The following is a 22,791-nucleotide window of genomic DNA, read 5'->3' as shown; positions in this document are numbered from 1 at the left end:
GCAAATTTTCACATTATTATCACTAAGTTGGGAAATTGCAAATCACTTTCTTTCCTTTGAGCAATTAACTTGGTTTAAACTTTAATTTCCTAACTTGCCAATATTATTTAGATATGAATTCTTAACTCTAAGAGTAAAACTTACCTCAAACATAAGTTTGTTGCAATAGAGGATAGGGATCCTCCACCCCTATTGACTCCTCACTCTGAGATCAGGGCCTAGGCGAGGGTGAGGTCTGGGGACTGGAGTTGATTGAAACTTGCTCTAGATTAGGATTAATTATAATCAACCAAGAAGCAGTTCATCACAGTTTAGATTTCACATTGTGTACTTTGATTTTACAAGTTGGTTTACCATTTCAAAGCATTTCATTTCAAATAAATTTTATTCCAAGCACTTGCTTTCAGTCCATTTCATTTCTAAGTACTTTCTCTTGCAAAGCATCTAGTTGGATTATTGGCACTAAACTTTAAATTGATCACATCTTTATATTGCTTTCATGCTCTTATATATGTTTTGAATGATACGTGATTTACTTGCAAAGTCATTTAGTGCTTATGAACTTGTGAATGCATTTATTGTGAAGCACACATGATGATTTATCTTTTTTATGGTGAATGGTGAACTGATTTAACTCATTTTAAACTCCTAGAACTTGTTTAGCATATCACTAACCAAGCCTTAGTTTCCTTTAGGTTCTACCCCCTTTGGCTTCGACTTGGAGCGAACCTAGATGAACGAGTTGGGAATTGGGTAACAACCCCAATTAACAGCTTGCCCCTAAGGCCACACCAAGTGGAGTTAGAGATTTTCTCCACGCTAATCTTACATATGGATTTAGGCGGCAACAAAGCCAAAAGGCCTTTTTCACCATGCTAGACCAGTGATAGAACTTTACCAAATCTCCTTTTGGGTAAAGTTTTCCTACAACCAACTCCAATCTGGAAGTTGTTGTCTCGCAAGGATCCCCCCTCAACATAGGTGGTCCATTACTTAGCATAACTCTTTAGAGCTACTTTTACAAGCTCAGAATCATTCATAGCTTCTCCCACAACTAATAGCTCATCATAAGCATGCTAAATCCTGGTGAGATATGAGGTCACAGTCTCAGATCTGTACATGCAAATATTGTTTAGCTTCTCTCGCAGCACCATCTTCTTGTTCTTATTAGTACTCTGATATAAATTGGTCAAGGCCATCCACATCTTGTGTGTTGCGTCCTTCCCTGTTATGTGAGGGATCACGTGATCATTCACACCATACAAAATAATTCCCCTTGCCTTCACATTCTTCAGCTTGTGCTCAGTTGCTTGGACAAGGCCTGTTGGAACCTAGATTTTCGTGCTTGCGAATTCTTATAAGCCATTCACCTTTAGAACAATACAGATATGTTCCTTCCATGTTGAAATTTGATGACTAAAAAGTTTCCTGCAATATCAACCTAGTTTTAATTTCACCTTATCACTCCCATTCAGTTAAATGCCCCATCCCATAAACATACATTCAACATATAGAATTCTGGAAATGAAAATTTCAGATTAAAACACATGGGACTGTCAACACATGCTGAAAATAAATATGGACATAAACAGACCAACAACATACATAAAAATACACACAGATTTTTGGTCAACTTAGACCCAGGCAAAACCCCTTCAATCTTCTCCAGGGAAAACCTATTAGAGAGCTCTTCAAATTTATTTGTCTTTCAAGTTCAGGAAAAGTATATTTGCAGACAAAACAAAACAAGTAAATACAACTTATCTCTTTAGCCCAAAACTCCTTGAAAACCGTGCCCACTGTGCCTCAATTTTTGTGCCCACTTGAAGCTAAAAATATGTACTATATGGATACTACTATACATACTGTATTGTATGGATTCCGTACAGACTATATAGATTTTTTTCAAAAAAATCTCAAAAACTTCTCTCGAACGGCATGCAGCTCAGCATTAAATTTTGTTCATATTGTACCTTCTACTGTCTTCTATGCCTTGATTTTTGTGCCCAGCGTTGCCCAGAAATCACTCCTTCAGCTTGTTGCAACAAATTTCTCCTTCATAACTTTTCTCCAACTGTCAACCTCCTTTCTCCAATCTGCTCATGAAGAATGAATGTGGTCTCTCTTTTCTTCCCCCTTTTGTTTCCCTAAATGACTTTTGGGCAACCCTAAGATCTAATGGCTCAAATTCATTTAGATCAAGAGATGAGAATAAATGTGCATTTAATTCTCACTTTCTATTTTTTAACTCAACCATTAAATAAAGTACCCACATTGTGCTTTATGTCTAAAGTCACTTTTCACTTTATAATTTAACATTGACTTTACCACTTATAAAGTCACTTTCACTTTATAAAGTCACACTTAGGAAAAGAATTATTTTGGACACTTTTCCCTAGGTAGAGACTAACCCATGGGAAACCACTTGTCCAAGGTACATTAAAAATCAACATTCCATGGACTAAAATTACCAACCTCCTCCAACCTGTCTTCATACCTCAAACCCGATGATGCCATTCAAAACAAATTGACTTGGCCACAAAAAACATAAATAGTTTTAAATGTGTTGTCCAAAAAATCTTTTACCATCAAATTTGTGATCTCTCTCCTATCAGAGTTTTAGAGCTCTAATACCAAATTAATTTAACTCTTATCGGCCTTGATTTAATTTCACTTAGCAATTTAACAATACCCAAAAAAATATTTTACCAAATAAAATTTAAAAAAAAAACAAAACAAAAAAAAAAACAAAACTAAATACATTGATAATTAACAGGTAAATTTGCAATGGAAATAAGTGAGAAATCAATGACATGTACAGCAAAAAAATTCATCCACAAAACCTTCTAAAAAATTTATTAACTCAGTAAATATGGGTCAAACACACAAAGAAACACATAGGAAATTAGAATTGATAAGAAGACATGTAACTTAGCCTCTTACTGAGAAATTCAGCCCGAGAAAACCCCTCGTTGCCTGAGGAATTTGTCCTCGACAAAACTCGGCATGCCTATCAAGATCTCGGCCTGTACGGCCCTCCTTGACGTCATGTGAGTCACAGTTGCCCTGTCGCATGTGTGGACTATCTGCGCCTTTCCTCACTCACACATGTGGGCTATGGCTTCATTCCTTGTTGCTTGGCCTCCTTCTTCCTCCAATTCAACATCTAGATTTGCTCCTGAAATCTCCTTAGCATCCCCCTGAATCTCCTTGGTCAAGTCAAGCCTTCTCACTTGGATATCACTCGCTTAAGCGCTGAACAATGATTGTGTGTCTTAGCCTCTTCCCTTATGCTCAATTTATAACTTCATTAAGGCCTAGATTGACGGTTGAGATTGAATCGTTGATTTACTATACTTAATTAACTTGCTTTTTTTAGGCCTAAACATAAGAAAGAAGTTATAAATAGCTTGCATGTCATGCATATCTCATGCATACTTTGCATGTTGCATGCAACCTGTTGGGAATCACCATTGTCGTTAGACCAAAACCCGCAGGTGTTATTCAACGATCGCATCGCCAGAGATAAGGATCCACGAGAGGCGGTTATTCCATCTCGCGAAACACACCCAGAGCGTTGGTTTATCTAATGTCCAACAATCGCGCCCCCAACGCTAGTCAGGTGTTTATCGAACTCGTGACCTACGCTCTGATGCCACTTGTTGGGAATCACGATTGTCTTTAGACCAAAACCCGCAGGTGTTAGTCAACGATCACATCGCCATAGATAAGATCCACGAGAGGTAGTTAGTCCATGTCGCAAAACACACGGGGAGCATTGGTTTATCCAATGTCCAACACAACCTTCATGCATACCTCCCATGTCACATGCAAGCTCCTAAAGAGACAAAAGAAGATCTTCCTAGCTAAGACACCAAGCTAGAAGACCTTCCACAGCTACAGAAGTCAACATCATCCTCATCTAACAAAATTCGCATCTCTCCCCTACTAGTCCATTTTGCAACAAAGATAAAACTTCCCACCATATTTCTTTTGGTTTTTACAAAAATCTTAAGCCCATTAGTCACTAGGATGTGAACCTTTGTAGTTCCAAAAAGTTACCCTTAATAATTATAAGTTCAAGTCAAAGTATTTATCAGAAGATGACCTTTATTTGATCCTAATTTTCATGTTACATAGTGGCTTAAAGAATTGAGAACTTGTATTTCTCGTGGAGAAGAGAATATCATCTTGTGCATTTTCATTCCTCGATTCAGAAGTCTCTATATAATAATTGTTTGTTTTACCATTGTTTTTCAGATGCTATGTAATCAATAAAGCTTTCAGTCAAAAAGAATAATACAAAGGAAAAATTAGATTAAATTAAATAACACAAGAACAAATCCCACTTAATGAGACATCAAATTACAAACAAAAGAAATGATGTTAGTGTTCCATTACCATAATATGTTCAAACAAGTCGAAAATAAGCAGATGGATTGTGAAGCAGAAAACTTCCGGTTAAACAGAAACATATACAAAAAATACTTTTATTAATAAATGAATTACAGATGATGATGATTTACAATGGGTTTCCTGGCTTATATACCGCCATGGGCACCCTTTGGGAAAGGGCATGATCTTATGATCGTGCCCTTTCATCTAACTAAACCTAAAATTAAACAATAACCTAAAATAAACTAATTTTTTACATAACATTGCCTTCCTCTCGAAAGAATGCTTTGTCCTCAAAGCATAAGTAACGACGGATGTTGTTGAAGAATGATTCATTCTCCCAGAAAGCGTCTTCTTCGGGTAAGTCCTTCCACTTGATCAGATATTCTAAGATGATCAAGGTCGCACATTTTAAAAGGTCTTGGATTAATCTCTCAAGTTTCGTTTTTTGGTGATGTGGATATCGGTATGGCTTGATGTTAACAGGGTTTGGTCTTGCCTTGACTTCTATTGTATGCTCAATTTCCCTATTAGGCGACATCTTCATAGGTAGGTCTTGAAATACTTTTTCATGCTTCCGAATCAGATCTTGTATCTCTGGTGATTCTTCTCTGGTCATATTTGCAGATAACATTTCTAATTGATGACATTGTACTGCATAAGTAGGTGCTCTTTTTCGACTCAGCTTCATCATCTGAGATGATGATACATCATGATTTTCTGGTGCTTGGAATCCATGTAGTTTGTACTTCTGACCTCCCCATTTGAATTTTATAAATTGTAATTGATGGTTGGCGGCATAAGTACCTAAAGTTCGTAGCCATTGGATGCCTAAGACTACATCTACTCCTCCTAATGGTACCGTGAAGAATGGAGACTCTAATTTAAAGTCTTGAATCTGCAAATTGACTTTATGGCATTTCCCTACCTTTTCAATCTTCTTACCATTAGCTATCATCACTTTCATGTTTGGTAAGGGAAATGAAAAGATATTGAGTTTCTTGGCCACAGTCGTATCTAGAAAATTGTGTGTGCTTCCAGAGTCAATGAGAACCACTACGTTGTTCTTCTTTATGTGTCCTTTTAACTTCAAGGTCTGAGGTTGTGATATACCTGTCATGGCTGACAATGACACTTGCGGAGTACTTCCGTCCTCTAATTCTGGTGAGAATTCTAGGGCGTCTTCTGTTTCTTCTATGTCATAATCTTCACTGTTTGAATCATTGGTTGCTTCACAATTATATAGGTTCTTTAGTTCTTTTCCTTTAGCACATCTATGTTTGGGGTCCCACTTCTCACCACAACGTTTACATTTACCCTCTTTTATCCTTTGCATTTCCACATTAGATTTTTCATCTTCACGACGATGTGGTGGAACATATCTTGTATTATTTGAGTCCACATACTGGGGTATCCTTCGTCTTGCATAAGCTTTTTCCGCTGTTGACCAAAATATTGGTTCGGATTTCTTTTCGGCTATTTTTGCTTTTCGTCTTGCTTCTTCTATAGATGTAATATCATGCATCTCAAGTTCTTCTTGTAAATGGGTTTTGAGTCCCGAGATGTATGACTGAATTAGACGAGATTCTGATAACCCAGGTACTCGTGTTACTAAGGTCTCCCATTCTTGAGTGTATTCATCGACACTTCCTTTTTGTCGTAGTTTGATGAGTTTTGAAAAGAACTCTTCTTCCTTTACACCTTGGAATCTTTTGAAGAATGCATCTTTAAATCTCCTCCAACTAATGACGTGTGTTGTCTTTTTCCACCACATATACCAGTTATATGCTTCTCCCTCCATTTTCATGGATGCGTGTCTGAGCTTTTCGTCATCGTCAGTGATGTCATATATCTCAAAGTATTCTTCTACTTTATTTATCCATGCGACATTGTTTTTTTCGTTCCCATCGAATTTAGGCATCTCAACCTTTACCCTCTTCTGGTATGTGGCTAATGGTTGAGCAAAAAGAGGGTGTTGATTAGTAAGGGTATCCCAAAGTTGCTTGTTTGTAAAGGCAGTGTTACTTGCTTCTTGGTGGTGTGTCGCTGATTTTTTTGGGGATTCAACTTTGTCATGAGAGTCTGTGGACTTAGTTGAATCTGACGAGATGTGTTCTTGATTCTCTTCACCTTCTTTTAATAGCTCTTCGGGTGTACAATTCGACTTTTTACACAGACTTTTCAGCATTGTTAAGACTTCTCTGAAGTTTACTCCTGTTTGGACATGTTGACTTTCCATTTTTATCTCTATTTGATTTGTCGTATCTTCAAGATTTTTGATTTTGTCCGCTTGCTCCCCCAGCTTGCTCTCGACTTCATTTAATCTTTTACTGACCTCGTCGTGGTTGTTATTTATCTTATGCTCTGCATCCAACAACCTTTTCTGGAAATCCGCCATTGTCATTGTCGACATTGAGCGGGTTTGCGGGGGCGTGTATTTATCTGCCAGTTTAAGGGTTTTCCCTCTTCTTTTTTTTATCTAAAATAAATTTTATACATATAACTTTTAATAATTAAATTAACTTATATATATATATATATATATATATATATATATATATATATATATATAACTTTTTATTAATTAAAATAATTTTAATTAATTAAATTAACTTTTTATATATATATATAAAACTTATAATTAAATTAAAATTAAAGTTATATGTTATAAAATTTATAATATATATTATATAACTTATATATATTTATTTATATAATATATATATATAAATAAATTAACCGTTATATATATAACTTATATTATAACTTAATTAAGTTATATAATTTATATAATATATATATATAATTACGATTACGTTAAAATTATTGTTATATAGCTATATTATATAATTCTATTATATAACCATATATTATATAACTAAGGGACACGGGGATAGGTTGATTATGGGCGTGACGTATGAGATGAGGAGAAAACGGCAGAGCGTTGTTGATTGTTGGGCGGTGCAGAGACGGCAGAATGATGGCAGCAGAGATAGCGGCAAGTAGTTGGGACTGGTATGGACGACGGAAGGTAGGAACGGAATGCAGAGCGCGTGGTCGTGGACGCGGGGACAACAAAAAGGAAGGCGTTGATGGAGACAGAGAGCAGCGAAATGAAGACAGCGGCTGGTACGTGGCGGTGAAGTGGTGAATCGACTAAATACGATGCGTGTGTGGCTGATGTGATTGAACTGGACGCCGCAAACAGCGACTAAGGCAGCGTGGCACGGGACGAAAGCAAGAAGGCAGCAATCTACCTGCTCTGCAATGTTATTGCTTTAAGGAAAAATCTGCGAAGTAATGACTCTGTTGTTCACCGCAACAAAAATCTCCGAAGTAATGACTATGTCGTTAACCGCAAGAAAACCGTGTGACCCAAAATGCGAAAACCTTCCGACAGCACAGGGAAGAGGTGGAAGACTACGCGTAATGGTAGGAGGATAGTGTGGGAGAGACACAGGTGGAAACCACAGGTGTGGGATTCGACCACTCTGATACCAATGAAGCAGAAAACTTCCAGTTAAACAGAAATATATACAAAAAATACTTTTATTAATAAATGAATTACAGATGATGATGATTTACAATGGGTTGCCTGGCTTATATACCGCCATGGGCACCCTTTGGGAAAGGGCATGATCTTATGATCGTGCCCTTTCATCTAACTAAACCTAAAATTAAACAATAACCTAAAATAAACTAATTTTTTACATAACAGATTGACCAATTGAGACAGCATACCTTTCAGCATAATGTACAAGATAGATATAAACCAGTTTTTTGACCTCCAACGATGGCGATGCCACATTTTTTACAACCTGCATATAAGAACATAGAAATATAAACCAATCAAGAAATGAACAACAATAAGACTAATGTGTTAGAAAATTTCCTAAAACTTGAAAGCATTACTAGCTTATAATATGGTCCACATTCCAAAAACTGCAGCTTCAAACTTTAGGGGGGTCATTAAAATTTCCAATAAATATATAGAGACAAATATGAATCTTAAATGAAATATGGTAAATTTATAACTAAATCTCACTTATAACTCATCAGCAAGGCTGGAATTTACTTTAGCCTGTAATTTACTTTAGCACATTGGTTAAGAACCCATTTAACAAGTGAAAAATCTCTCTATATTTTTGTATATTTGCATATGTTTTGTGTTCCATTCCATTACATTTTGTTCTAGTCAAATGCAAATTCGAAAAGGCCATAAATGGTCTAGAAAAATTGGGAAGCCACTTTTGAATGAACAACATACTTGTTAGATATTTTAATGATGATTTCATTAATGTATTAATTAATAATGTGTTAAAGTGGAAATACATCGTATGTAATAAATAATGTTTATGTTAGATGTAATTATGAAATTAGGTAAGTGGTTCATTACGAGAATAACAAAACTTGATACTAGTGTTGCAAATTGCGATTTTTTGGCTTGGCTGATATTTTTGGCCGAAAGCAACACGAATTTATTATAAACCACGTAAAAAAATCACAATGCTGCGGAGAGCTGGAGGTTTAAGTGAATTTTTTTTACTTTTTTTACCATTTTTATTTTTTAATGTTTGTGTTTTTTTAAAGATATTTGCTGATTTCTACCAATTTTTTGTCTTCCCAAACCTTGCTGATTTTATCCCTTTTTCAACGTCAGCAACATATATATATATATAGAGAGAGAGAGACACACACACACACAACACCACCTTACCTAATCACATACATTTGCTATATTACATCTCTCATTTAGATTCTCTTGCCTGTCTCTCAGTTTAGTTTAACACAGTATCAAAGCAATGATGATTGTTGCCTAGGGCAATGTCAAAATATTGTGTCAGGGCAAATATTGACACACAAAAAAAATTGGGGAAAGAGAAACAAAATTGCAGAGTCAAAGAAGCAATTGTATGGATGGCCAGGAAGAAATTGATTAGTAAGGAAATTAACAAAGTACGGCCAAGAAGTACAGTGTTCAGACCATCAATTAAATAATCCGTACAACAAAAAATCTACAAGGTTGGCTGCATCGAATCAGTACAGCAAATAGCTTAGCAAAATATTTTACCATTTAGATTATGGGACTCGGGCATTATGAAAATATCAATACTGGCCATGTTTCCTTATAACTCCATGAAAATCTACTTATAACAAGCAAGAAACAGAGTGTACAAACCATCAATTCAATAATCTATACAGAAAAATGCATGTACGGCTGGTTGTATCAAATCAATATGGCAAACAACTCAGCAAAAAGGTTTACCATTTAATTTAAGAGATTGTACACCTAAGGCGCAACGCTCAGAGTAGGGGGTGTCACTCTGATCCCTACTCACTCCGTTTAGAGTCTCTCCTAGCTAAGTCAAGGGGGTAGTCCCTAAAGGTGATAATCCCAACAAGTTCCAGGAGATTAAGGGAAGGCAATTATTATTAGTGTAATTTGATTATTAATTAGAGAGCAAGTGTGAGAGTTTATGAGCAAAGTATATTAAAATAAATGCAATTGGGATCATTAATGCAGAGACAAAATATAAATGTAACAGACCAGTGCCTTTGCAGTGCTCAATGGAAATTTAGAAACTTGCAAGAAATAGATACTCAAAGTTACAATTGTTGAAGAATCTAGGGCAGTTAACATTAATAAGATTCTTTTAGGCATGATAACTATTTGAGAGGCAGTTTTAACTTTCTTATTAGCACAATCGTCTCTTTGACGTTGTCAGTGATTGTACTCTTGCACCGAGATTATCATAGTTAGGCTGAGACTGTAATCTGCTCACTGAAGTTTTCCACGAGACTGCCCCCCTGTAATGGGGATTATATCCCTATACCCATCCAAGAGAATCTGAGTTACTTATCCGAAATGTCTGTCCTCTTGTGGTTGACCGAGATTCCTGCACCATCCGAAGTTTCAGAGGTGTCCAAATATATCTTTTCCCTAGTGACCCCAGCGGGGTATATATATTATATAGTGGTCCGTGTGCAGGTAAGTCGACTTGTATTCATGACTAGACATGTCACTTTAACTAAGTCGACATGATTGTTCTTCAATATACATTTTGAGGTCAACTTAATTGTTTTCTTCATTGTTTTGCAAGCAGACTTCTTCGTGCTTGTCTTGGAGGATTGTGCTTGTCTTGGAAGGTTGTTCTTGACTAGTATACATTTTACATATATGCTCAAGAAGAGATTTTTACACATGACTTTGACTCTTTGACTTTCCTAGACATATGGAATGAGCAAGAAACTCATTCGAATCCAAAAACAAAGAAACAAGAACACAAGATGTTGGCATTCTGCTAAGGCCAAAACCTCTCCCTCTTGGAGAGGAAAACCTGCACATAATTCTTCTTATATAAATTCCAATTGACGAATACCAAGACCATGACCCTTGACCTACTAGGCCACTCCAAGACCAAGGCACCAATCCTCTCCTTGCTGCTGAGATCATCATCAACATTGTTGCTTCAACGTTGAGGCCATCACTTTTGCACCACTTGCTGCACCATGACTATTCCTTCATTGAGATCTTCATCACGACCTTGATTCCATGCACTGAAATCTTCATTATGACCTTGTCTTCATTAGGATTATGATCGAGATGATGATTGTCATTATGTTGAGGTCTTGACTGCGTTTAGTATGTTGAGAGTGTATTACTTGTGAGATCCCAATTGTGCCGAGACAGTGAGTGTATCCTCTCCATCTGATATGTCGAGACAATGATTAGCATTGTGGTCTTCATTATCTTATTTATACCAAAACAATGACTTTACTCTAACCGAGATTATCATCATAGTTAGGCTGAGACTGTAATCTGCTCATTGAAGTTTTCCACGAGACTGTCCTCCTGTAATGCAGATTATATCCCTATACCCATCCAAGAGAATCTAAGTTACTTATCCGAAGTGTCTGTCCTTTTGTGGTTGACCGAGATTCCTGCACCATCCGAAGTTTCAGAGGTGTCCAAATATATCTTTTCCCTAGTGACCCCAGTGGGGTATATATACTATATAGTGGTCTGTGTGCAGGTAAGTCGACTTGTATTCATGACTAGACATGTCAATTTAACTGAGTCGACATGATTGTTCTTCAATATACATTTTGAGGTCGACTTAATTGTCTTCTTCATTGTTTTGCAAGCAGACTTCTTCGTGCTTGTCTTGGAGGATTGTGCTTGTCTTGGAGGGTTGTTCTTGACTAGTATACATTTTACATATATGCTCAAGAAGAGATTTTTACACATAACTTTGACTCTGACTTTCCTAGACCTATGGAATGAGCAAGAAACTCATTCGAATAATTTACAAAATAATATTTCTTTTTCTTGACAAGTACAAAGATCAAAATTACATTTATAAATACCAAACCTAGTTACACTTTTCTTCAACGCTCCCTCTTAACTAGGGAGGTATTTACAATGGTACTTGGTCATTCTCAATCTGAAGAATTTCTCATAAGAAGAATCGGATTGGTAACCCATCTGTATAGCATCATATCAACCAGCATTGTCACAACTCCATCTCTCCACGAGACCATGAGCTACAATGTTGGCAAGACCAATGACTATAGTTACCTTCATCATCGTCTCTCAAGGTACATACCCACACAGGTGTTCAATGAGTATGACCTTCTACGACTATTCTTATCTTGGGTTCCCAGCCCTCAAAGAATATCGGTCCTCTTGCCTACTCTTATCTTGGATTCCCTACACATCCTCAAAGAGTATTGGATGTCAGATGATTACCCAATCCTCCCATTCTTTCTTCACGTGTGAAGACAAGAATGTTGTGTTTATTTCTCCCTCTCAATTAGGGAGGATACATCCACCACGTGTCTAGATTTCTCTTCATGTCCTTCACTAAGACTTACGGCTGTCAGCCCTGGTCTAGTGCATGAGACATGAAAAAGAAAACACAATTGTCACTCCTTTTTAATCAGGGGTGACCCAATCCAAGATCCCTCTTGATCAAGGACTTGTCAGAGCTCCCTCTTAACAAGGGATTCTCCTTTTCATCAGAAACTTCTTCTTCGTGGGTCCTTCAGCTGCTTGATCAACTTCTTTCCTTGATGTCATAAAATTCAGTTGAGCTTCTTTCTTGCAGGGCATCAGTCATCGATCACTTTCCTTATTAGTTCGTCATGTCATTCCTTTCTTTATGGAAAGTGGCCTTCCTGATACATATTTGTAACCTTCGCCATATAGCTACTTCTTTCCCATCATGCTTCTTTCAAGAATTTCCATCCACCACATGAATGCCAGTTGTACTTGTACTTACAACTCTTGTTCTAGTAGCCCTGCATGCACTCATCTAGATATTATTCAAGAAATCAAAACATAACATTAAATCAAATCGTACCTTACTAGATGGCTTTTCATCATGACATCTTCCTGTAGGTATCAGCATCCTACATTCATGTTGACACATCTCCCAAAGATATCCATTGTCGAGGGTCTCCATCTTTTTCAGACTTTCATCAAAGTCTTCGTATCCTTCTGGGAGATTTCCTAGTCAAATCTTCTTGGTCTATTGGATGTTGATTGCCTTCATCATGGTTGCATATCTCATGATCTCCTCCTTCCTCACTCTTTCCATTCTAGGAGTTCAATCAGAGTTTCTTAACTGTAATCAACCACCTCATACTTCATATGAGGACATATTGTGTTGATTTCATCTTAGTGTGACTTTATGCCTTCCTGCATCCTTTTAGAGGAGGAGATCCTTTTTCTCTTGATCATGCTTCTCAAGATAGATGTAATGATCCATGTTACCTGCAACCATATGTCATGTCATTATAATATTAAACACAAACATAAATACCTTATTTTTACCTTCACGTCATTGAGGCTTCTTCCATCAGCGTCCTTGATTGAAGAGATCTTCAATCCCTTGATCTGCTTCATGACATCACATCATCATCTTATGGATTCCATAAGTTGGAGTTCTTGTTGAAACACTTGCTTCCTCTCTAGATTAGTGAACCCTACAATGAGGATTCCATTAGAGAGTTTTGAGGATCTTGTATATCCCCAACTCACAGATGTTTTCCTTTTTTACTTGATGTATGATGAGCCTTATCTTAGATGACTTCTTCCTTTCCTTCAATGTCCATTGAGGTTCCCAAGAGCTATATCCTACATGTTTGTCTGCCATGGATTTTGTCCTTCATGATTCCCATGTTGATGTCACGAGCTCTAGTTTCTAATGCTTCCATGATGCCATGATGCATCTTATTATCATTGTCATATCTTATAACACAAGATTTAGGCACTTATGATAGGACCCTTTCTGTGAGGGATACTATCTTACTCATAGGAGAGATTTGTTACTCCCTCTTTTCTTGGCCCTTTTCTTCAGCTTCCTCCATCTTTCAGTGATATGAGCTTCCAAAATCTTTCTATAGCATTGAATCTTAGCTATAATTATTATGTCTTGCTTTGCTTGAGGACCAAACTTTTGTGTAGGTCTAAGTGATGTGACCCTATTTACTACAATTTCAGAGAATATATCTTCTAGTATTTCATATATCTATCTTTATCTCTCCTCTTTTGGCATGTGAGGACCTTTGAGTGATTTCATACGATTCCTATGAGTCTCTTGATGCATTCAAGCACTGCTTGACCTTCAGAGACCTTTCCATAGACATCAATGACTTCTCTTTTCTATGAGGATTATGACAATCCTCCTTATTCTATGCAAGGATCTTTTTCATGAGGACTATGACTATCCTCTAGTATTTCTATTTCCTTGCAAAAGAAAGTTATTAAACCAAAAATTGATTGAACATGAAAGATACTTACTTGGCATGTGAAGAGGAGATCTTCACCTTGGTACTTCCTTTGCTTGAGTTGCCCATCACTAGTATCCTTTTGTCAAGACTTCCTTGGAGGCCTTCTAGCTCCATGACATTTGTGATTTTGACATCACCGAAACTGCGTTGTGACCTTGAGATCATCTTGACTTCCAATTCATCTTTAAGGTATTTGAGCACATTGTTGACATGTTAGTGATACTGCTATCCCACAAGTGGACTTTATCACACTCAGTATTCCTCGGAGTGCACCAGCAAACACCTACATCGAGCATTATCCAAACTATGATAGTGATATAAGGAGACTTATGTTCTGATCTGAGCATCATGTTGTTCAAGATCCGAGACTGTGACAAGTATTTGTTATGACACTGTATTGAGACAGTGATGTCTTTGTGTAGAGAGGCACTGTATAGAGAGATTGTCTTATCACCAAAACTGCCTTCTTGTAGTAACTAGATTGAGACAGTGGTATAATATGGATTGTGAGAGGCACTTCTTGGATCAATTCTGCCATATATCCCTGAGTCTGTAATTTATGTCAAGACTATCTTTTATTTCATAGAGAAGGTTCAGTGATCAAGAAGTGAGGATCCCAAGAATGGTATTGATATACTCCATCAAACTGAACATGAGTTGAGTGCATGACTGTAATCACTGAAGTTGATACTCCATGTACTGTTGTAGACTTGCTCCTTTAAACCTTTCAACTTGCTTTGATGTCCTTGAAGACAGATCCTTGTATGTCTCTTTTCTGCCCTTACTTAGACTGCAACCATAGCTCTGATACCATGTTGAAGAATCTAGGGCAATTAGCATTAATAAGATTCTTCTAGGCATGATAACTATTTGAGAGGTATTTTTAATTTTCTTATTAGCACAATCTTCTCTTTGACGTTGTTAGAGTGTGTGTTTCTTATTTCATCAAAAAGCTACCAAAAACAAAGAAACAAGAACACAAGATGTTGGCATTCTACCAGGGCCAAAACCTCTTCCTCTTGGAGAGGAAAAATCGCACATCATTCTTCTTATAGATATTCCAATTGACGAATACCAAGACCATGACCCTTGACCTACTAGGCCACTCCAAGACCAAGGCACTGATCCTCTCCTTACTGCTGGAATCATCATCAATATTGAGGCCATCACTTTTGCACCACTTGCTACACCATGACCATTCCTTCATTGAGATCTTCATCACGACCTTGATTCCATGCACTGAAATCTTCATTATGACCTTGTCTTCATTAGGATTATGATCGAGATGATAATTGTCATTACACTGAGGTCATGAATGTGTTTAGTACACTAAGGGTGTACTACATGTGAGATCCCAATTGTGTCGAGACAGTGAGTGTATCCTCTCCATCTGATATGTCGAGACAATGATTAGCATTGTGGTCTTCATTATCTTATTTATACTGAAACAATGACTGTACTCTTGCACCGAGATTATCATCATAGTTAGGCTGAGACTGTAATCTGCTCACTAAATTTTTCCACGAGACTGTCCTCCTGTAATGCGGATTATATCCCTGTACCCATCCAAGAGAATCTGAGTTACTTATCCGAAGTGTCTGTCCTCTTGTGGTTGACCGAGATTCCTGCACCATCCGAAGTTTCAAAGGTGTCCAAATATATCTTTTCCGTGGTGACCCCAGCGGGGTATATATAGTGGTTTGTGTGTAGGTAAGCCGACTTGTATTCATGACTAGACATGTCACTTTAACTGAGCCAACATGATTGTTCTTCAATATACATTTTGAGGCCGACTTAATTGTTTTCTTCATTGTTTTGCAGGCAGACTTCTTCGTGCTTGTCTTGGAGGATTGTGCTTGTCTTGGAGGGTTGTTCTTGACTAGTATACATTTTACATATATGCTCAAGAAGAGCTTTTTACACATGACTTTGACTCTTTGACTTTCCTAGACCTATGGAATGAGCAAGAAACTCATTCGAATAATTTACAAAATAATATTTCTTTTTCTTGACAAGTACAAAGATCAAAATTACATTTACAAATACCAAACCTAGTTACAAGTTTTTTCAACAACAATAGAAATAATATTGCAAGAAGAGTTAGCACAGAAATTTAAAGACCAAAATAACCAGATATATGAGCAATGAACCTTAAAGAAAGACAATTGCAAGAAAAGATGATATTTCCAGATACAATAAACTTGCAAATTATAGATTTAACCCACAATTCCAATCACCAATTATCAACAAAGAATGAATGCAAGATCTAAGCTAATGTGAAATGCAAAATCTTGGTTGATTTAAATTAAGATGCTTAATCTACATGAATCCTTCCTCCTAGTTGTTTTGAGGCTAGTCTCTAGAGTATGTTGTGGTGAGAAAGCAAAAGGAAGCAAGCTATGGGTTGATTAACGATCCCTCCCCTTGAGATCTAACCACCCGATGCCTCCGGCGCTGCAAACATTGTGGCTCTGACGACTGCCAGGTCACCGTGTTAACCACTAAGGAGGGTCTATCATTCGCAAGCTACAAAAGAAAGGTGGTCCTAACTTTCTTTCAACCAAGCTTAGGCTTGGAGGTAAACTCTAATGATGCAAGATGCAAAAATGCAAGATGATAAATGCAATTGCTTTAGTAAGATGACAATAATATCAAGATGCTTCAACAAGATATCAAGATGCTTATGATATACTTATGACTCATGAGCACAACATGATATCAAGATGCTTCAACAATTGCTTCAATAATATCAAGATGCTTCAATAATATCAAGATGCTTATGATATACTTATGAGCACAAGATGATTAGCTGACACAATGATTACAATTAATGAAGCAACAGGGAATACTCAATGAAACAATGACAGTTAGAGAATGTTAAAGCAAGATCTCACAATGCCTTAGAATCAAAGTGTTCTTATAGTATTCTTTACTTACTTACACAACTGAAATAAGTAAAGATCCTTTAGCCAAATAAACACTTCTAGATAGCGAATAAGATTGCTAATGAAAAGAGAATCACTTACTTAGATCAATCAATTATAACCAAGTGAAACTAGATCAAATAGCATTCTTTTAGAGCATGTGAGTTAGGAATTAGATTAGGTTGCTTTTATTTAAAACACTTATAGCCAAATGTCTGCAACTTATGAAATGTCACTTGAAACAAAGTTTTTTTGATGATATGCCAATGAATATGCCTTTGGTTGCCTGCTCAGAATTGTTTATTTCACCAGATAGCAATTAGGAACCAGCGAAAACTTAAAGGTATGCAAACATAATTATTCAGAGATTGCTAACAGTGATTTAAAATGATGAAATGCAACACTAACCAAACCATGCAATGCAAAAAATGCAATTGGAGTCTAACCATGCAACTATGAGCGATGCAATTAGAGAAGCAACTATGTAATGGAATGCAATTTGGTTAAGAGAGGAGACAAAGATAGTTAGTAATCTAAGAAAACAAGGCTATCCTCAATGCTTTGGCGAGACACAAGAGAGCAACCACTGTAAATTCAATACACTTCCAGTGCACAAGGATACACAATGATCCGCCTTAGAAATGTACCAGACCTCAAGATATATCACAGTTAATCGGATCAGCCCACTGTCAATAGAAAATCAGACTGTTGTAGCTATTGTTGGAGTAAGTCAGATCAGAATTGTCACAAGTCCACAAGATTCCAGTGAAGCACTTTAGGACTGTGAATCTGCCTTAGATATGCCACTTCAAAGCTCAACTGTTGCAGCCTCTTTTTAATTATGTATCAGTCCTTAATCGGTGAGCGATCATAACAGAATTCAATAACCAATTCAAATAATGAATGCAAGGCAAAGATATAATGTAGATTCAAATCAGACTTTAATAGCATGTATGTTAGTCACCAAATGATGAAGACAGACAAACTAATGACCAAGCCTTAATTTTGTTTTCAGATCTGCAAATTGAAAGGAAAATAAAAAATACATATACAAGAAAATAAAATTTATACACAAAAGGACAAAAAGGGTTAGTAGATATATACAAAAAATTATATACAAATTTACAAATCTATTGGATCAAAAGAGTATGAGTACAACTCCACTCCTTGATCAATAGAAAAATAAGCTCTATATTAGCAGATCTATTCGACATGCACAAATATAATTCAAATAGATGATGGAAATATTTTTTTATGGTGAGCAATAGCCAAAATCCCTGCAAATCAAATCGTTAGATAAGCCATGAAATTTAATCAGATGGGCTCTTGAGTTTTCTTGACTTGAGAGTGGGTTGGTCTTACCGAAGACTTCCCTTCACACCCAAGATCTGAGTAGCTGAAGTCTCTACAAACTTAAAATCAAATTATTGGATCAATAGAGGCATAGATAACAAAATAACCTTCAAAATCTAGAGATACCTGCTAGATAAATCAAATTAAAATATTTCTCTAAAACCCATCAACTAATACAAGATACCTATGTAAATATTTGATCCAACAAATGGCTAAAGAAATAATAATTTATAAAATTTATTCAGTAGAGTATTAAGCACATGATTCAAAAAAATATTACCACAAGAAGCAGAAAAAGAACACCATCATGAATAAACCCCAAAGACTACTTTAATATTTCCAGAAAAATATTACAGCGGCAGAGCTTCACTAAGAGCTTCTTTACAAAATTTCCGGTGTCAAATGAGGAGCAAACTGCAAAAAGCTTCCTTATATAGAAAATAGAGAAATCTAGATCCCCATCCAAGTGGAAAACGGCTAGGTCCAAGAAGTTGCACATTTTTTACTAGATCCTGGATAATAACAACTACTTGGTGCTTGATCCATGCCAAAAATAAATCTCGTCCCTTGATCTTGATGAAGAAATTCGAATTCCATAATAATTCCCTTTTTTCCTGGTCCAAAAAATATTATTTTGACCTTTTTTCCTCAAAAAAACATTTTTGACTTAATCACCTTGGTCCATAAGCTCATTTTTTGTTAAAAAATTGATTTTTTCCTTGATAAAGGACCTTGGAAATTGGACTTCTTTTGGACCCACGAATTTTCTTCAATTAACTGGACCCAAAAAATATAATTTTCTTGAAAAAATAATTATTTTCTAGCCCCAAAGAATTTCTTGTGATTTTTTCGCCTTGGAATTGGGTTTGTCAATTTAATTCTTCCTTGGAAATGACCACTTTCTCCAAAATTCGTTTTTCCACTTGGAGAGAATTTTATTTTCTCTCAATTTTAATTTTTTGACCATTTTCTGGCTAATATTTTTGTCGTTTTTTGCTAGAAAACCAAAAATAAAAATAATTATTTTTTACTCAAAATTAATTAATTTTTTGGCTTAGGATTTTAATTTAATTTAGCCAGAAAAATTAATTAATTAACACTAAAAGGTATTAATAAATTTTTTCCACCCTTAAATATTTTAGCCATGGTGTCTAAATATGAGGGACCATACCCCGAAATATTTTTAAATCAAGATATTATAATTAATTTAACACTTGAAAGGGGAAAACACCTTTAGTCATAAGCCTTTAATAATTTACCCAATTCTATAACACAATATGATCTAGTATAAACCAAGTGTGTTTGTAATAAAATAATTTAGCCAAATGTACTTAATTATTCCAAAACATACTTTTACAAAAGACTTGATATAACACTAAGACTCACCTAAGATTTTGTCAACGAATTCTGCCCTAGCTTTGGGATTTTAGTTGGAAGAAAAAATCTATCAATTATCCGTGTTTAGAAACACACATAATTCGGTGAGGTTAACAAACTTCCTAGGATGAAATCCTTTGCCAAAATCAGAGGCTTGCCTAGGTGTTGTTACATAATTAAATGTCATGATAGCATCATTTACAATAAACTTGCAGAATTTGGGTTTACAACTCTGTTAACCTGACGAATGATTATGATGAATCCTGGATATTTGACTACTCGAACATGATGGAATTCCTTTGCGAGAATGTGTACTGCTATAGGGTAGTTGACACAGAGTGGTCAACACCTCCAAAAAAATCTGAAATTTCAAAAGAAACAGCGGCACCAATTAACAGCGGCAGGGTAATTAAATTTCAATTTGGCAGCTCTCTATTATTGTACAACAGTGTCCAAAATTGCAAAATTTGAATCTGTACAGGTAGTGGCTTAGTTAAATTTCTGAAATTTAAACCTGTACGACTGCAAATCAAATTTAAAAAAATCATAATGCGGCTTTATAGGAAATCGTACACTGTTCAAATTAAATGCCCAACAAAAATTAAATTTAATACCATAAGACAGCTCGTAGAAACAAAAATCCTTATGGACAGTCCAGCAATTAAGAAATCATACGACCATCTCAAAAATTACTTTGAAATTGTATAATGGTGGCTAAATATCGATGACAACACATCAATTAAAAAATCATATGGCTGAATCATAATTAGAAGCATACAACTAATCATAATATGATTGAATGGTACAACAGAAGGTATATTTTTCAAATACAACAATCCCCACAAAGAGAATGCAAAATTTTGTCCCAAAAGCCTTCCACAAGGTAATGGAGTTCCTATTGATATCACTATATTTGTATAAGAATTTATATCTGAAAGTATAAAAAGCATACACTACTTGGGTTTTTTCTCGATTGTTTTATCACACAAAGTCACACTTCTTGAGACAAGCTCCGAAAGCTCAAGTGAAATCCAAGTGAAACTAAGAGGGAGGCCACTATCACCTCACCAATCCTCTTCTCACTTCAGGTCAGCTCTCCTCTAGCTCGAGGGGGGCTTCCCTGTTGGAAACACTAAGAAGGGGGGTGAATCAGTGTTTCCCTTTACAATTATTATTTTACCAGTTAAGATCTCTTAAAAGTAGAACACAAAATGAACAACAAAAGAATAATTTTACTAACAATAATGACAAGGACTCAAATCCTTTTTACAATGAATCAAGTGCAATGATAGTTCAGGGCTCTAACCCTATATGAAAACTCCAACCTTCAAATCAACCCGGCTCCAACTGGTACAGTGCCAAGCTCCAACTTGGTCTTTTGAAGGACGCCAATCCTCTCAACGATTCAAGCTCCAACCTAGTATTCCACAAGGCTCCAACCCTTACAATCTGCTTCAATTATTCAAAGTGGCTTTAGTGCTGCTTCAGGGCTTCCAATATATTCTTCAACAAGTCCTAATAATACCTCCAAGATCACCTTCAACAATGGTTTATGTATAGCTCCAAGATCTACTTCATTAATTGCCTAGTATGTGTCTCCACAACTCTTCATATTTACACAAAATAATTTTCTTCTAGGCTACTTCATTTGAGCTTCAACAATGTTGACCCTTAGATGACTTCTTCAAAAGGTTGCTTCAACTAAAGCTTCTTCAAAATAATTCAAAATGACTCCAAGACTTCTTGCTCCAAAGCTTCTTCAATTCTGCTCCAACACCAAATCTGCTTCAACAAATTTCTGCAAGAAGGCTTCTACAAAATCTATATTAGTTGCTTCAAAATATGTGCTCCAAGGTCTGCATTCAAGGTAAGTTTCAATAATTCTTCGAGATTGCTCCATAGATTGGTCCAAGGACAATTACAAATGGCTTCAAGACTGATACATGATTACAGGGTCTATTCCATAAATGACTACAAGGATAATTTCAAGACAGCCCTTAAGATTCAAAGTCTGTTCGGAATATTAATTCCAAGAATTTTCCAAAATCTTCCCAAGAGAACACTTCAAAAAAAAACAAAACTTCTTCAAGTATTACATCAAAATCTGGTCGAGGTAAGAGAAAGGCTCCAAAGTACTTTTAAATCTAGTGCAGAATACTATTACATGTCTGTCCTCAAATCTCTTCTAAACTTTGCACCAACCTGTGCTCATGACCCGAATCGATTCTTCAGTTCGAGCTATAACAATTAATGAGGGCCGATGTTACAGTTTAGAGGGATGAAATTACAGTCCAATTTAGCCTCAGGACTATGTCTTTCCACAGGTCCGAATTTGTCCTTTTTTATAGAGCCGAATTTTCCCTTACCTCAAATCTGAGGTATAGTAGGTCTGCCCCAGGTTCAGCTCTGCAACTGGAGTGAGCTCTGTCCAGATCTGAGTTCTGTTCCCAAGTGAGCACAGGTTGAGGTTTTCTTCTTGTCAAAAGTCTGCAATAACAGTCCACAGGTCTAAGTATCACAGGTTTGAGCAGTCTTGTTCACAGAATCAATGATGTATTTCAAAACCCTAACCACAAAAAAAATCCAAAACAAAATTTGTCCAAAATAATTATCTTCAATCTTTGTCCTTCTTTGCCTCTTTTAGCACATCAAATTGGAACTTTTCTCTTTGTACTTGACCGAATTGCTTTCCAAAACAATGACCTTAGTTTGGTATTTATAGTTGTTTGTGTATATGAACAGACACGTCTTTTCATTGGAGCTGACTTGTATAAGTAGGCTTAGGTCGGCTAAACACATTAATTTTCACCTTCAAAAATTCATCTCTCTAACAACAAGGAGTTAGAGGACGTATGAATACATGTTGGAAAGGGCTTGATGCCCTCTGCAAGTTGATGCAAGAATCATTGCAATATAATGTGTCTAAGGTGAAAAAATATTTTTTCTT

General features: G+C 36.2%; 1 protein-coding gene across 3 annotated transcripts in view; it reads right to left on the bottom strand.

The window, feature by feature from the left end:
• Positions 1-22,791, bottom strand: part of LOC149186612 (AP3-complex subunit beta-A-like) — a 227,823-nt gene that overhangs the window by 148,078 nt on the left and 56,954 nt on the right. For 2 of the 3 annotated variants that reach the window (XM_089411074.1, XM_089411072.1), the window contains exon 2: positions 8,137-8,213. In XM_089411074.1, the coding sequence (XP_089267200.1) occupies positions 8,137-8,213 (77 nt within the window). Of the gene's footprint in view, positions 1-8,136; positions 8,214-22,210; positions 22,332-22,791 lie in introns of all 3 variants that reach the window. The other variant, XM_089411073.1, reaches the window with a different exon arrangement.

This window comes from Pinus tabuliformis, chromosome 3_1 (assembly GCF_031772625.1).
Source record: "Pinus tabuliformis cultivar Carrire ecotype Pingquan chromosome 3_1, CPIR1, whole genome shotgun sequence".
Taxonomy (NCBI): domain Eukaryota; kingdom Viridiplantae; phylum Streptophyta; class Pinopsida; order Pinales; family Pinaceae; genus Pinus; species Pinus tabuliformis.
The sequence above is the reverse complement of the archived record's forward strand: the minus strand, read 5'-3'. Positions and strand labels throughout refer to the sequence as shown.